Source organism: Bufo bufo, chromosome 11 (genome assembly GCF_905171765.1).
Source record: "Bufo bufo chromosome 11, aBufBuf1.1, whole genome shotgun sequence".
Taxonomy (NCBI): domain Eukaryota; kingdom Metazoa; phylum Chordata; class Amphibia; order Anura; family Bufonidae; genus Bufo; species Bufo bufo.
This window is the reverse complement of record NC_053399.1, coordinates 52,670,488-52,686,149: the sequence shown is the minus strand read 5'-3', so window position 1 is coordinate 52,686,149 and position 15,662 is coordinate 52,670,488. Positions and strand designations below refer to the sequence as shown.

General features: G+C 43.6%; 1 protein-coding gene across 1 annotated transcript in view; it reads left to right on the top strand.

Annotated features, from left to right (window-relative positions):
- CDIN1 (CDAN1 interacting nuclease 1) overlaps positions 1-15,662 on the top strand; it is a 367,051-nt gene that overhangs the window by 86,608 nt on the left and 264,781 nt on the right. Inside the window, exons 4-5 of the mRNA XM_040412470.1 lie at positions 1,098-1,162; positions 3,234-3,294. Of these exons, the coding sequence (XP_040268404.1) occupies positions 1,098-1,162; positions 3,234-3,294 (126 nt within the window). The remainder of the gene's footprint in view (positions 1-1,097; positions 1,163-3,233; positions 3,295-15,662) is intronic.

Below are 15,662 nucleotides of genomic sequence, written 5' to 3'. Positions count from 1 at the left end.
TGACTTGAATGGGTCCGTGAACCGTTGTCCGTCAAAAAAATAGGACAGGTCCTATTTTTTTGACGGACAGGAAACACGGATCACGGCCGCAGATGAACAACGGTGCATTTTCTGAGTTTTTGAAAGTCAATGGGTCCGCAGAAAATCACGGAAAACGGAACAACGGCCACGGATGCACACAACGGTCGTGTGCATGAGACCTTAGGTTGTTGGGACTCTGTTTCCTTGCACCCCCGCCTCTCAGCTCCTTAAAGGGGTTGTCAGAGACTATTAAATTTCCCCCCATATGTCTCTCCCTGTGCCACTCCTGGCCCTTGCACCGCCACTGCTGCTTCTCCCCGTGCTCAAATGAAAACATCCAGTGTCAGGGGGGAGCAGCCAATGGCAGAGAGTTGAGCCTCCGTTGCATCACGGGTGACGGGGGAGCCATGTAAGTATATTCATTGTGAGGGGCCCAGGCATATGGGTGGAATTTAATAGTCTTGGACAGCCCCTTTAAAAGAGCCCTTTTCATAGTATACTGTGTGCGGTGCCGTACATTGTATAGCAGTTGTGCTTGGTATTGCTGATCAGTCCCATTCACTTGCATTGAACACGGTTGCACAAGACCATGTGAGCGATAGACATGATCTCACAGGACTCCTTCCAACAGCTGACTTGCAGAGGTGCCAGGAGTCGGACGCTCACCTATCTGATATCCTATTTTGAGGATAGATCTTTAAAGGGGTCAATCACAAATTACCTCATTTTCTGCAGTGGCAAAAACAACTTCTGTGAATGTCAACCGTAGTAGCCGAATGGGCAGTATCTTTAGAACCCTGGACCCGTTGTCCTGAATATGCCTTAGTCGCTGTGAGGGCTAGCCTCCGGAACTCCAGCTGTGGTAAAACTACGACTCCCAAGATGTACACTTGCTGTTCTCAGAACTCCATAGAAATGAATGGAGCATGCTGGGAGTCGTAGTTTTGCCACAGGAGGTTCGCCATCACTGCCTAGTGTGTGTGTGTGTGTGTGTGTGTGTGTACGATTATATAATATTTCTCTGGTTAGCTTTCTTTTCTTTTAATTGCCTTTGGATTGTGTTATTCCCATTTTAGAAGCTTATAAAAAGGACCCATGCAAGACACCATGCTCCTGACACCATTGAAAAGTACTACAGCAGGTAAGTTGTCAAGCCTTTCCCCTGAATGTAGTAGGCATTTGCTTATAACTTGTTAGGGATTTTTAGCTGGGTAAAGCACTGGCTTGCATCCGTTTTTCAATGCCTATTGGGTTAAGTCAACACATTATTTCTGCCTGGAATGAAAATCACAGATAAACTTTTTTTTGCATTTACTCTGTGTACAATAATAGAAAAAATAGTTCTGTTTTTGTATGTACTCAAAATCTAAAAACATTTACATATTCCTGCAAAACAAGCCTCACATTAAAGTACACATAATAAACGTGTTCTCCTGGGCTCATGCTGAACTTAAAGGGGTTGTCTGGGTTCAGAGCTGAACCCGGACATACCCATAATTTCACCAAGGTAGCCCCGCTGATTTGAGCATTGGAGCGGTTCATGCTCCAATGCTCTCCCTTGCCCTGCGCAGGATGGCGCAAGGCAAGGGCTCTTTAATTTACCATAACACACTTCCAGGCGGAGGCTTCTGCCCAGCAGTGTGTTCGGTGACGTCAACAGCTCTGATGGGCGAGCTTTAGCGCTGCCCTCATTGTTTTACAGGCTAGGGCAGCACTAAAGCCCGGTTCATTACCGGAACTCCACAAAATGCCAGCAAATTCAGCATCGGACCATGAACTGCTCCAATGCTCAAGGGGGCTGCCTGGGTGAAAATGGGGATATGTCCAGGTTCAGAGCTGAACCCCTTTAATAAGCTTGCAAACGGTCATAATGTACCTAACTTCTCTATATTATGGCCTAAGGGCTTATTCAGATGACCGTAAGAATGAGTCCACATGCGTTCCGGGTGCGGACCCATTCATTTCAATGGGACCGCAAAAGATGCTTGCAGCGCACCACGTGCTGTCAGCTTCCGTTATTCCATTCCGCAGCCTTTTGCAAAAAATATAGAGCATGCCCTACTGTTGTCCGCGGACAAGAATTGGCATTTCTATAATGGGCCGCCCATTCCATTCTGCAAATTGCGGAACGAGCACGGGTGGCATCCGTGTTTTTGCGGACTGCGAAACATGGCGCGGTTGTCTGAATGCGCCCTTAAAGGGGTTGTCCCACAAACAACCGTTAGAACCTACCCACAAGGTAGGTGATAAATGTATGATTGCGGTTCATCACAAGTACAGAGGTCCCAGAGTCTACAGTGTGGATATTGTGGTAGTGCGCACTGTTCCATTCACTCAGCAGTTTCATAGGCAGTGACTGAAGAGGTGGTCATGCACGCGGACTACTGCTTTGGTCACACTGGGGAATTGGGACCCCGTCATCCTGAGCAGTGGTGTTCCCACCAGTTGGAGCCCCAGCATATTATGCTTCGGCCAACCCGTTTTAAAGGTAATTTTGTCACCACAAGCCTTCAAATAATTCCTGCTGACATTGGAGATGTGCACTTGGCAGCTGAATCCAACTCCATTTGTCCCATGTTAATTGGTAGTCCCTATTCAGGTATAGAAACATTTTTTAATTATCCAAATTAGCCCCTTGGAGCAATGAGGGTGTTGCCATTACATCCGAGGGTCCATTCACTTTCTTTGCAGGGCCAGGCAGTGTAGACGTAATTATGCGTGGCTATACCTTAGCGGTCACCTCTTTGAATGACGCACGTACTCCACAGTACTGAAGCTTGCCAGAGGGATGTATGTGTGCGCAGTACAGGTTCCGTCCGCCCAGGGAGCTTCAGTACTGTACAGTTCATGCGCTGATCAGAGAATGTGCAGCCCTGAGATTTCATGGCGGAATAACGTCTGCACTGCCTGGCCCTGTCTCTCAGAGCGAGGGGGATCGTGGCTGGCACAGAAAGCAAGCAGAGCTCCAGATGCAACAGCAACACCCTCCTTGCACCAATGGGGGCTAATTTGCATAATATAAAATTGCTAATATCTCTGGATAGGGACCACCAAGCAACGTAGGGCAAATGGGGTTGGATTCAGCTCCCGAGCGCACATATCCAGCGTTATCTGGATTTATTTCGAGGTATGTGGTGACAGATTCCCTTTAAGTATAACTGCAGCCACAGCTGCCAGTATTTGCTGATATTCATCGTCCCTTTGTATTGTAGGTACTTACATGATATAGCAGTGGATCCAGCAGCACCTGTCTTGTTAAACCTGGCCAATGAGGTAAGACCTCTAAATATGTTCAAGGGGGGAAATATTCTACATATGATGGACACGCAAGTCCAGTTACAGCACAGTGATTGGAGCTGAGTCATGTGATGGGGCGTGCACCCCTGTGTGTCCATCACATGACCAGGACTTTGGAAGGGGACAATGATGGCTCCTAAGGACAGGCAGCAATTGATACAGAAGGTATATTGGAAAATTGTATAACTTTATTTGAAACCCTTTTGGTTTATATCTGTGTGGTGCCAAAATGGCCTTCATTGAATCCAGGGACTACAAATACCAGGCTGATTTTTAATTAGCATGAGTACATGGTCTGCTCAGCATGCATGCTGGTATTTGTAGTCCCTGGATTCAATGAAGGCCATTTTGGCACCACACAGATATAAACCAAAAGGGGCCTGCACTTCCTGGATTTCATGGTCGCTGTTATGGCACCCAACAGGTGAGCTTTAGTGTTAGGACCCGTCTTATAGAGATCGCCTTGGCGTGCGGCAGACGGGCTCAAATGATTTTGTACAAAATGTATTTGCTAAGCATCTCTAAGTTATTAGCATAGCATTAACAATGTAATATACTTTTGTACTCTATTTGGTTTGTAGAGTGCTGTTGCCCTATGTGTTTTTCATTATCCCAAGGACAGGTCATAAGTATGGAGACCCCTTCATTTTTCATATTTTAAGTTACTGTACAGTGCTTGGTATATAGACATTTATGAGGAGCTACATCACATTTAATGTCGATTAATTCTAAGTCTATGCTGTGTAACTGTGTCCAAAGCACCAAATGGTAGCCATTCCGTGGGCCCCTGTGCTGGAACAGTATGCGGAGCCCTAGCTTTCCAGCTTGTAGTAGACCGAACGCTCCCTCTACTGTAGTCGATATTTTATTTAGCCTCCTGGACTCCTATGCAGTTTGCACATATGAAATATCTGCCCCTGGTTGGGATCCAGTCTCAGACAATACCTGAATGCACCGCTGGTGATCTACTTTATTATATGGGCAGTTAGGTAAAAGTCTTGTGGCTTTCTGTGATTTTTCAGTGTTGTACCCTTATATTGTTTATTAGGATAATAGCCTTTGAATAGATTTAAGCTGGCAATAGAAATACTTTTCAATTTCCCCAATTATCCAGTATTTTTCACTTGGCAACAGAAACGATCAGAACAATTCTCCCAATATGTTCCAAATATCATTTATGTGGTCATACGTGAAGCTGCCTAGACAGCAGAGTTGCAAAACCTTTCTGGCCCGAGGGCCACATTGTCAGACTAAACCAATATCGGCTAAAACATTAATGACACTCCGGGACACCTACCTATCTAGACAATGGGGAGGGCCCATTCACACTCCAAAAAGGAGGAGGCTATGTCTGGAAGTGTTTAGTTTCTTCATAAACTACAATGAAGGTAGGCGCACACATGCATCCTCTCCACCTCATCTACTTCTTTCTGGAGTATCTCACAGGGGTCATGAGATCCACATTTTGCCAGTATAAGTGGATAGGTAGCTACTAATGTGTGGCCATGTCTGGGATCAAACTCCCACATTACGCACCACTCCTCTTCTCTCCTACATGGAAAATACTGTACATGTGAGCATGTAACCAGAGTTTGGGGGCGGCACAGGATGGCATTGAGGGCCGCGGGTTGTGCACCCCTGCTATACAATCTTCTTCAATGCTTTTTCAGGTCGTGAAACACAAGGTAAGGGAGTCAGTCTTGGGCTGCTTCAGTTTTGTTCCTATTCATTGTCAATGGGGACAAAACTGAACTTAACGGAACAAAGTGCACCAGAATGGATTGCATTTACATGGCGCACACAAAAAAAGCTGCAAGCAGTGGTTTTGTGTGCGTCATGGTATGCGGAGCAAGACGGATCCGTCATCAAACACAATGTAAGTCAATAGTGCCAGATCCATTTTCTTGGACACAAAAGAAAACGGATCCGTCCCCCATTGACTTACAGTGGTTTTATAGACTGATCCGTCATGGCTATTTTAGAGATAATACAACCAGATCCATTCGTAACGGATACAGAAGGTTGTATTATTCTAACGGAAGCGTTTTTTACTGATCCATGACGGATCCAGCAAAAACGCAGATGTGAAAGTCGCCTTGTGTAGATCAAAAGATGATTACAGGGGCAAGGAAAATCTGTATTCATCTTTGCAGATCCGTACGATTGAATGGCGTTATATGCCGTAGAGGTGGCACTTCTGCTGCACATTCTCTCAGCCTCATATATGTATTCTGTAGAAATTGAGAGCGTTCATAGCATAAAACAAGGGCATATTTAATATCGGTGTCACGTGGAAGAAAACCCAAGCTGGGCATGAATTATACAAAGAAGTTTATGTTTTAGATTGAATTCTGCTTCCAAGGCCGTCTTCTTCCTCCCACCATTCAGACTAGTCTGCATCCTCTACACGACCCCCTCCTCCCTGCCCTGGGCCTTATTGTGTCCTCAATGTGAGCGCTGCTTAATGCATTAGGGAAATGTTGCAATAACCAGTAGCACATTATTACCTCCAAACAATCAAGCTGCCATTTTTATATGATACTTAATATTTAAATGACACCTCGCTGCATCTGCTGACGATTGATGTAACGGCGCTACTTTATGAGTCAATATATATTTAATCAGTGGAAACTGTAAAATCTGATGAGAGATGTATAACATAGTGGCAGGGTATGGTTGCAGAAGGCCAGTTAAATCTGCTTCTCTGTCCTAGGATGCTGTTTTGCATGCAGCTCAATGCGCTCATATATTTCTTACCTGAGCTCCTGTATATATTTGTCTGATTATATCTTTGCACACACATGAGGCAGTGCCGGAGCTGTAGACTCTATTATTAATGTGTTCTAGAGTGTGCGAACATGGAGGAAAAATAGCTGAATATGTCCAAGTACCATAAACAGCCATGATAATTCAGTCTGCTGGATTCCGAAAATGTTGTGTCCTTGCTTTATTTAGTAGCCTTCCTCCCCGCGGAGCTAGGGCCCAATCACATTCATTTATTATCATGACTTTCATTCTAGATATTGGGCAACTTCAGAGTAAAGCAAGTAACTTTTTTCTGATTAACCATATAGGTAGTCTTTGGTCCTCCAGGATAGTTTGGAAACAAGACTGTGTATTGTCACATGTTGTGTTTCGCCACCTTTATTCGCTGCAATTTTTACAAAACCGCAAAAAAAACACACAGTGCACATTTGCAAAAATGGATGAATGTGACAAAATGGCAGATGTTAGAATACAGCATAAAATATCACAATAGTGTGTGACTTTTGGACGTTTACCACTGCTGACAACACTTTCCACATGCTGGATGCTGCTGTCTTCACTAGCTCTCAGGAGAGCTTCATTCCTAGACTGAATTCTTCTACAGCCCATGAGGGATCTCCTCTCACTTGTACTGACTGCCACTGATGCTGAGGCTGTGTATAATTTCCTCCCTGCTGCCTGCTGTGTGTACTCCACTTTCATACTTGTACACTGTTTGTCATTCTCCCCCTATAGACTGCCTGGAGTGTGCTTTACTCCCTGAAAGCAACTGGTGTGAGCTGCCTTCCTTTGGTGCTTTCTCCCCCTCCACACTCTGATCTGCTATGTCACTGCCACTCCCTGCGGCTATCTCTAAGACCAGTTTCTCCCCAGTGTATTACGGCCTAATGACTCGGCCTGATCAAAACTCTAATGACTTGAACTGACAGCATTGTGGATCGCTATCATGCCCTCAGTTTTGGTCATTAGACCCCTACACTAGTGGAACATTTTTTATAACACTGTGGAAGGGAAGGGGAGAGCAAAGAGAACTGACACAACTAAGAGTAGTATACTGTTGATCTACGTCAGATGTACAGTCGTGGCCAAAAGTTTTGAGAATGACACAAATATTAGTTTTCACAAAGTTTGCTGCTAAACTGCTTTTAGATCTTTGTTTCAGTTGTTTCTGTGATGTAGTGAAATATAATTACACGCACTTCATACGTTTCAAAGGCTTTTATCGACAATTACATGACATTTATGCAAAGAGTCAGTATTTGCAGTGTTGGCCCTTCTTTTTCAGGACCTCTGCAATTCGACTGGGCATGCTCTCAATCAACTTCTGGGCCAATTCCTGACTGATAGCAACCCATTCTTTCATAATCACTTCTTGGAGTTTGTCAGAATTAGTGGGTTTTTGTTTGTCCACCCGCCTTTTGAGGATTGACCACAAGTTCTCAATGGGATTAAGATCTGGGGAGTTTCCAGGCCAAAATGTCAACGTTTTGGTCTCCGAGCCACTTAGTTATCACTTTTGCCTTATGGCACGGTGCTCCATCGTGCTGGAAAATGCATTGTTCTTCACCAAACTGTTGTTGGATTGTTGGAAGAAGTTGCTGTTGGAGGGTGTTTTGGTACCATTCTTTATTCATGGCTGTGTTTTTGGGCAAAATTGTGAGTGAGCCCACTCCCTTGGATGAGAAGCAACCCCACACCTGAATGGTCTCAGGATGCTTTACTGTTGGCATGACACAGGACTGATGGTAGCGCTCACCTTTTCTTCTCCGGACAAACCTTTTTCCAGATGCCCCAAACAATCGGAAAGAGGCTTCATCGGAGAATATGACTTTGCCCCAGTCCTCGGCAGTCCATTCACCATACTTTCTGCAGAAGATCAATCTTTCCCTGATGTTTTTTTTGGAGAGAAGTGGCTTCTTTGCTGCCCTTCTTGACACCAGGCCATCTTCCAAAAGTCTTCGCCTCACTGTGCGTGCAGATGCGCTCACACCTGCCTGCTGCCATTCCTGAGCAAGCTCTGCACTGGTGGCACTCCGATCCCGCAGCTGAATCCTCTTTAGCAGACGATCCTGGCACTTGCTGGACTTTCTTGGACGCCCTGAAGCCTTCTTAACAAGAATTGAACCTCTTTCCTTGAAGTTCTTGATGATCCTATAAATTGTTGATTGAGGTGCAATCTTAGTAGCCACAATATCCTTGCCTGTGAAGCCATTTTTATGCAACGCAATGATGGCTGCACGCGTTTCTTTGCAGGTCACCATGGTTAACAATGGAAGAACAATGATTTCAAGCATCACCCTCCTTTTAACATGTCAAGTCTGCCATTTTAACCCAATCAGCCTGACATAATGATCTTCAGCCTTGTGCTCGTCAACATTCTCACCTGAGTTAACAAGACGATTACTGAAATGATCTCAGCAGGTCCTTTAATGACCGCAATGAAATGCAGTGGAAAGTTTTTTGGGGGATTAAGTTAATTTTCATGGCAAAGAAGGACTATGCAATTCATCTGATCACTCTTCATAACATTCTGGAGTATATGCAAATTGCTATTATAAAAACTTAAGCAGCAACTTTTCCAATTTCCAATATTTATGTAATTCTCAAAACTTTTGGCCACGACTGTATGTCAGAAGCCTTTAAAAGGGTTGTGCCATGAAAAGTATTCTGCATTTTTTAATCCAGCACCTGGATCTGAATACTTTTGTAATTGCATGTAATTAAAAAGTTTGTATAGCCAGTGAGTTATTCAATGAAATCTATCTGTCTAGCACCACCTGCTGTTTGTTGTGTTCCTTATTTTTTTGTCCACCTGGCACAGGTGGTCGCACGCTCTCAGTTTAAATTTTAACTGTCAACCACTTTGTGTTCTGCTTTGTTAGAAAGACATTGTCATGTACTAAATGATTTCATTTTTTTTTCAGCATTCATGGCATAACCTCTTTAAAGGGGTTATCCCATGACTAATTTAAAAAATGAAAATCAGACATCATACAGTACTTGACAATCTATTTCTAAGAAAGCTAGAACCAGCCCTGTACCTCACATGGATCCAGAGATCTCCCCATTCATTCCTTTGCTAGATTTATATCAAGCTGAAGGTTTAAGGGGAGTGTCTTATCTGCTGTTATCTGTTGTTCTCCCTATCACAACTCAGGAGGCAGATGAAGGATGAAACTGAGCATGTGCAGCCTTCTCAGTGATCAGGTCAAAGAAATGAGGAAAAAACTGACTACAGGTGGCGCTATTCAGATACATTTTATTGAATAACTCAGTGGCTATGCTATATTTTTAATTACATGCATTTGCAAAATTATTCAGATGCAGGTGCTGGTTTAAAAACTGTCGATTATTTTTCGTTTTTAAGTAATTTTATACATTGATTAAAAAAAAAAAAAAATGCATTCAGAGTATTTAAAAAACACAAAAAAGATTTGACTGAGTATTATGTGAATCAGCTTATGTGCCTATGTGAAATATAGGAGTTTTGTCTAGCTCATGTATTCCTCATCATGTGTCAGATCTTCACCATCTGCAGAGTTCAGCTTCTGTTTCTACTAATGCCATTGACTCAAGATTTTTCTGCAGTTTTGCCAAAATAGCACATAGATATAATTAGGCTGAACAAATGCTTTTTCTTTTGACAGGTTGACTTTAAGATATGATTTTTTTAATTGTACTTGATGGTCGCTTGGAACACTGCTTGTCTAGGTGCCATGAAAATAGGACTCATTAAATGTGATACCTCATTCTCCAGTGCTAGGTCCAAGCAGTACAGAAACAATGATGTCAGAGGATCAGGCACCATTTGCTCATGGATTTGTCAGAAACTGCAAAATCATTCAAGACCTGTTAGCGGTGAAGATGGCCAACAGGTCAACTTCTGGTCGGTGACTGGATAGACCCAGGACCTTATGGAAAAAAAATTGGATGAGTTATTTACCCCTTTCAGAGATTTCTCTACAGTGTCTAGATACAGATGAAAAGGAGGTGTAATTATTAGCTTTGAAAAGCTGTCAGGATATTCATTATACAAAGAAGTCTTCTACAACTCAACTGTTTGAGGACATTGATTACATTTCAGGGTGTAATTTGAGAATGGAAAATTTTGTGTGGCGTGTGTTCCTACAGGTTTTTCACACATCATCTCCTCTTGTCATGGATGGTTGTGTTATGTCACACTTTTATTTTGAAGGGCATAAGTTATCCAGTATCACATTTCTGTCTTCAGTAATCATCATTCCAAGGCAGCAAGCAGATGTAGTAGAGTGCAATTTTTAAAACTTGTGGAAAAGTGTACAGTATAGATTTTGCAGAACTGTAAGCGCTGAGCTCCCTCACGGTCATTATTTTATCAGCATTTTTTAGCTATTAGCTTCATACAGTATGTAGCTGTGCAGTCTGCTTGTCTTTGTGCATCTCCTCAGTTCCTCTTTACTCATAGAATTGCATTGACATGTGTGATATGATCTGTCATCAGAATATGCCATCAATATTTGATCCGCGGTGATCAGACACCCCCATTGATCAACTGGTTCAGAATAGCTCTGGCGATGCACTGTGTAGTAGAGTGAACAGCTTACTGCAGCACTGCTCCCATTGAAGTGAATGGGAGCAGTGCTGCAGTAACCATCTGGGTCCACTACACACTGGACGGAGCTGTGTAGTTCGGGCAGCAGAACTACTCTGTAACAGCTGGAAGGGGTGCAGGATGTCGGACCCCTGCCGATCAGATATTGATGGCCTATGCCGAAGATAGGTCATCAGTACTAAAGGAGGGTATAACCTCTTTAACTCCTTAAGCAGGCCTCTGCGGTGAGCCCGCTCCATACGCAGAGGGTGGCGGCTGCATAATACAGTAGGCACCCAGCTGCAATGACAGGGAACAGCAATCATGCTGAATCCCATCATTTAACCCCTCAGATGCCGCGTTCAACAACGATCCCGGGATCTGTGAGGTAAAGAAGATGGATGCGGCTCCCCCTGCCTTCCGATCAGAGCCCTCACAGTGAAATCGCATGGGTCCGATCGGTTACCATGATAGCCTGGGGCCTGCTGAGGCTGTCATAGTAACCTTCCTGCTAAGCTGTGCATACGGCACAGCTCAGCAGGGAGCACATCTGATTGTCATTTACCCTTATAGATCCATATTAGGGTGAATGGGACAAGGGATGAAAATGTCCGATGTACTAGCATCCTAAGTGGGGTAATAGTTACAAAGTAAAAAGTAAAAGTTTTTTTAAAAAAACACAAATATTAAAACACTTAAACAACATAATGTAACTCCAAGTCAATCACACTTCTGTGAAATCAAACTGTCCACTTAGGAAGCAACACTGAGTGACAATCAATTTCACATGCTGTTGTGCAAATGGGATAGACAACAGGTGGAAATTATAGGCAATTAGCAAGACACCCCCAATAAAGGAGTGGTTCTGCAGGTGGTGACCACAGATCACTTCTCAGTTCCTATGCTTCCTGGCTGATGTTTTGGTCACTTTTGAATGCTGGCGGTGCTTTCACTCTAGTGGTAGCATGAGACGGAGTCTACAACCCACACAAGTGGCTCAGGTAGTGCAGCTTATCCAGGATGGCACATCAATGCGAGCTGTGGCAAGAAGGTTTGCTGTGTCTGTCAGCGTAGTGTCCAGAGCATGGAGGCGCTACCAGGAGACAGGCCAGTACATCAGGAGACGTGGAGGAGGCCATAGGAGGGCAACAACCCAGCAGCAGGACCGCTACCTCCGCCTTTGTGCAAGGAGGAACAGGAGGAGCACTGCCAGAGCCTTGCAAAATGACCTCCAGCAGGCCACAAATGTGCATGTGTCTGCTCAAACGGTCAAAAACAGACTCCATGAGGGTGATATGAGGGCCCGACGTCCACAGGTGGGGGTTGTGCTTACAGCCCAACACCGTGCACGACGTTTGGCATTTGCCAGAGAACACCAAGATTGGCAAATTCGCCACTGGCGCCCTGTGCTCTTCACAGATGAAAGCAGGTTCACACTGAGCACATGTGACAGACGTGACAGAGTCTTGAGACGCCGTGGAGAACGTTCTGCTGCCTGCAACATCCTCCAGCATGACCGGTTTCGCATTGGGTCAGTAATGGTGTGGGGTGGCATTTCTTTGGAGGGCCGCACAGCCCTCCATGTGCTCGCCAGAGGTAGCCTGACTGCCATTAGGTACCGAGATGAGATCCTCAGACCCCTTGTGAGACCATATTCTGGTGCGGTTGGCCCTGGGTTCCTCCTAATGCAAGACAATGCTAGACCTCATGTGGCTGGAGTGTGTCAGCAGTTCCTGCAAGACGAAGGCATTGATGCTATGGATTGGCCCGTTCCCCAGACCTGAATCCAATTGAGAACATCTGGGACATCATGTCTCGCTCTATCCACCAACGTCACGTTGCACCACAGACTGTCCAGGAGTTGGCAGATGCTTTAGTCCAGGTCTGGGAGGAGATCCCTCAGGAGACCGTCCGCCACCTCATCAGGAGCATGCACAGGCGTTGTAGGGAGGTCATACAGGCACGTGGAGGCCACACACACTACTGAGCCTCATTTTGACTTGTTTTAAGGACATTACATCAAAGTTGGATCAGCCTGTAGTGTGTTTTTCCACTTTAATTTTGAGTGTGACTCCAAATCCAGACCTCCATGGGCTGAAAAATTTGATTTCCATTTTTTTATTTTTGTGTGATTTTGTTGTCAGCACATTCAACTATGTAAAGAACAAAGTATTTCAGAAGAATATTTAATTAATTCAGATCTAGGATGTGTTATTTTTGTGTTCCCTTTATTTTTTTGAGCAGTGTATATAAAAATAAACATATTGGGTATCTTCGCATCGTCACGATTTGCCATTTTTTGTCACCTTGTCCCCCACAGAAAATTGAATAACAGTGATCAAAAAGTCGTACATGCCACAAAAATGGTACCAATAAAAACTACAGTTCGTTTTGCAATAAAAAAAAAAAAAGCCCTCATATAGCTCTGTAGACCGAAATATAAAAAAGTTATGGATGTCAGAAAATGGTAATGCAAAGCAAATAGATTTTTTTTTTCAAAGATTTTTATTTTTTTAAAGTAATAAAACAAAAGTATACAAGTTTGGTATCGCTGTAATCGTATTGATCTGCAGAATAGTGTTAATATCAGCGCACAGTGAATGCATATGATGTCAAAACCCCAAAAACTGGCAGAACTGTGTTTTTTTTTATTTTTATTTTAACCCACAAAGAATCTTTTTCCCGTTTTCCAATAATAATAAATAAAAGAATAAAATAAGCCCTCATATGGCTATGTGAGCAGAAAAATAAAAAAGTTACTGCTATTAGAACGTGGGGAGGAAAAAAATCAAAAATGAAAAAATGAAAATAGGCCTTTAAGTGGTTAAAACTGGGAAAATGCTACAAAGTCTAGCCTAAAACTGTTATCTAGTTTTAGGTAAATAAAGCTCACTTATTGTGTAAAAAAGTATACAGCAGTTTACTGGTATATGTTGTATATTAATTCTTCACCATTGTCAGTGAATGAGAACATTTTTGTTCACATGACTTAAAGACGTGTCTTGATCATGATCTGTTGACATGGGTGCATAGTTCAGGGTATTACCGCTCTCTTGTACATAGCTGTATACTTGTGTCTCATCGAGAAGAGATCTTGAAAAAGGGATTGAAACTTAAAATATGTTAGAAACCTCATATTGTGTGACCTCGTATTGATGGGCTTTCCTAAGGATAATCCATCAATGTTACGTCCAGAAAAACACTTTATGGTTTATTTACATAAGACTGACCGGCCCTCTAAGTGGTATGTGGTGAGCTATAATTAATAATGTGGTATGGTCATATGTGGTTAGCCCTGAGATTGTAGGAATGAAGCTGATGTGTGGGAATGTATGATTATTCAGTGCCTCTAAGATGAAAAATAAGGCAACCTTACAAATGTGTCTCTATGGTAACAGACTGCAAACATGCCCTTTGTAGTCTGCTCCTGCAGTTATACTCATTCCTATCTGTCTCCTACGTAGGGCTCATTCAGACAACCATATGGGTTTTACGGTCCGCAAATTTTAGATCCGCAAAACGCGGATACCAGCCGCGTGCATTCTGTGGAACGCACACGACCAGCCCATTGATAGAAATGCCTATTCTAGTCCGCAAATGGTTTCAACAATAATAAAATGTACGCGTACTGCTATATAAAATCTGGTGAACTTGGAGATAGAGTACTGCCTCATAGCAGGCTATAGACACTGTGGTTACGCTGTTCAGACTGTAATACAGCTATATGCATGTGCACTTAAGCTAGCTATACATTAAAGTAGCACTCCACTTTTAGCAAACTTTGCATTAATCACTAGTACCATGTGTGTACACGAGGATAAAGACTGTTTATGGCCAAGATATGACTTGTATCTGGCATTTTTCATCTGCGCTTCCTGAATATCTGTTTTGCAGCTCTGAGACATGGTGGGTGGAGGCTAGCAAATCTCCTTCCCAACTGTCTCACCGTCACAGATGCAGCCCCAGAATAATGGAGGACATTACAGAGAAGTGAATGAAGCACTTGTAATGAGCTATAAGCTTCATATGTAGGTGTGCAGTCTGCTTGTCTGTGTGCATCTCCTCATCCTCTTTACTCCTCCCCCTCCCCTCTCCATAGTCTTGCATTGACATGTGTAATAGGATCCTTCTGCAGAGATGATCCTGCCCTGGACACCCGGCACCCCTAATGATCAGCTGTGTGAAGAGAAGGCAGCGCTTGTTCGAGTGCTGCCTTCTCTGCTCTGTTTACATGCTGGCCGCAGCAATTGCAGTGGTATAGTATGGCATCCCCACTCACTTCTATGGGACGGCTTCATTTGTTCAAGTGAATACTACAGAACGGTCTCATAGAAGTGAATGGGGACGCCATACTTGTAATTACACTGCTCACCACTGCAATTGCTGCGGCGAGCAGGTAAACAGAGATGAGAAGGCAGCGCTCGTATGAGAGCTGCCTTCTCTTCAAACAGCTGATCAGCGGGGGGCTGGGAAATGGATTTTAGGCAGCTGTTTTGTTCATTTTATTTATATAGAGATTGTCATTTGGTAATTTGCATTGGTCCCCATCCCTATTGGGGCTCACAAACTAAATTCAAAATGATCTCAGTATGTTTTTAAAGTGTGTGAGGAGACAGATGCAAAACATGAAGCCAGGACCCCAGTGCTGCAAGACAACAGCGCCAACCACTGAGCACCATGTTTTTTATGAAGGTTGTCTTCTTGGATGACAGTGCCATATGTTGAAAGGGAAATTTGGACCAAACGAATGCTAAATCTCTGCTGTGATCTGTAGCCTAACCTGCTCTTACATTGAGGGGATGCAGTACCCAACAACAATCACAAAAATACACAGCAGATCAACTTTCTGATAGGTACCTGCCATCGGTGAACATCTGCCACACTTATTTCTGCCATGATAAGGCACCGTTATGGTGTTCAGCCCCCAAGTAAGTTTGACTGTATTGCTACCTTTAGACAGATTTATATAGCAAGGGCTATATTCAAAAATGGTGGAGAAAAGAGACAA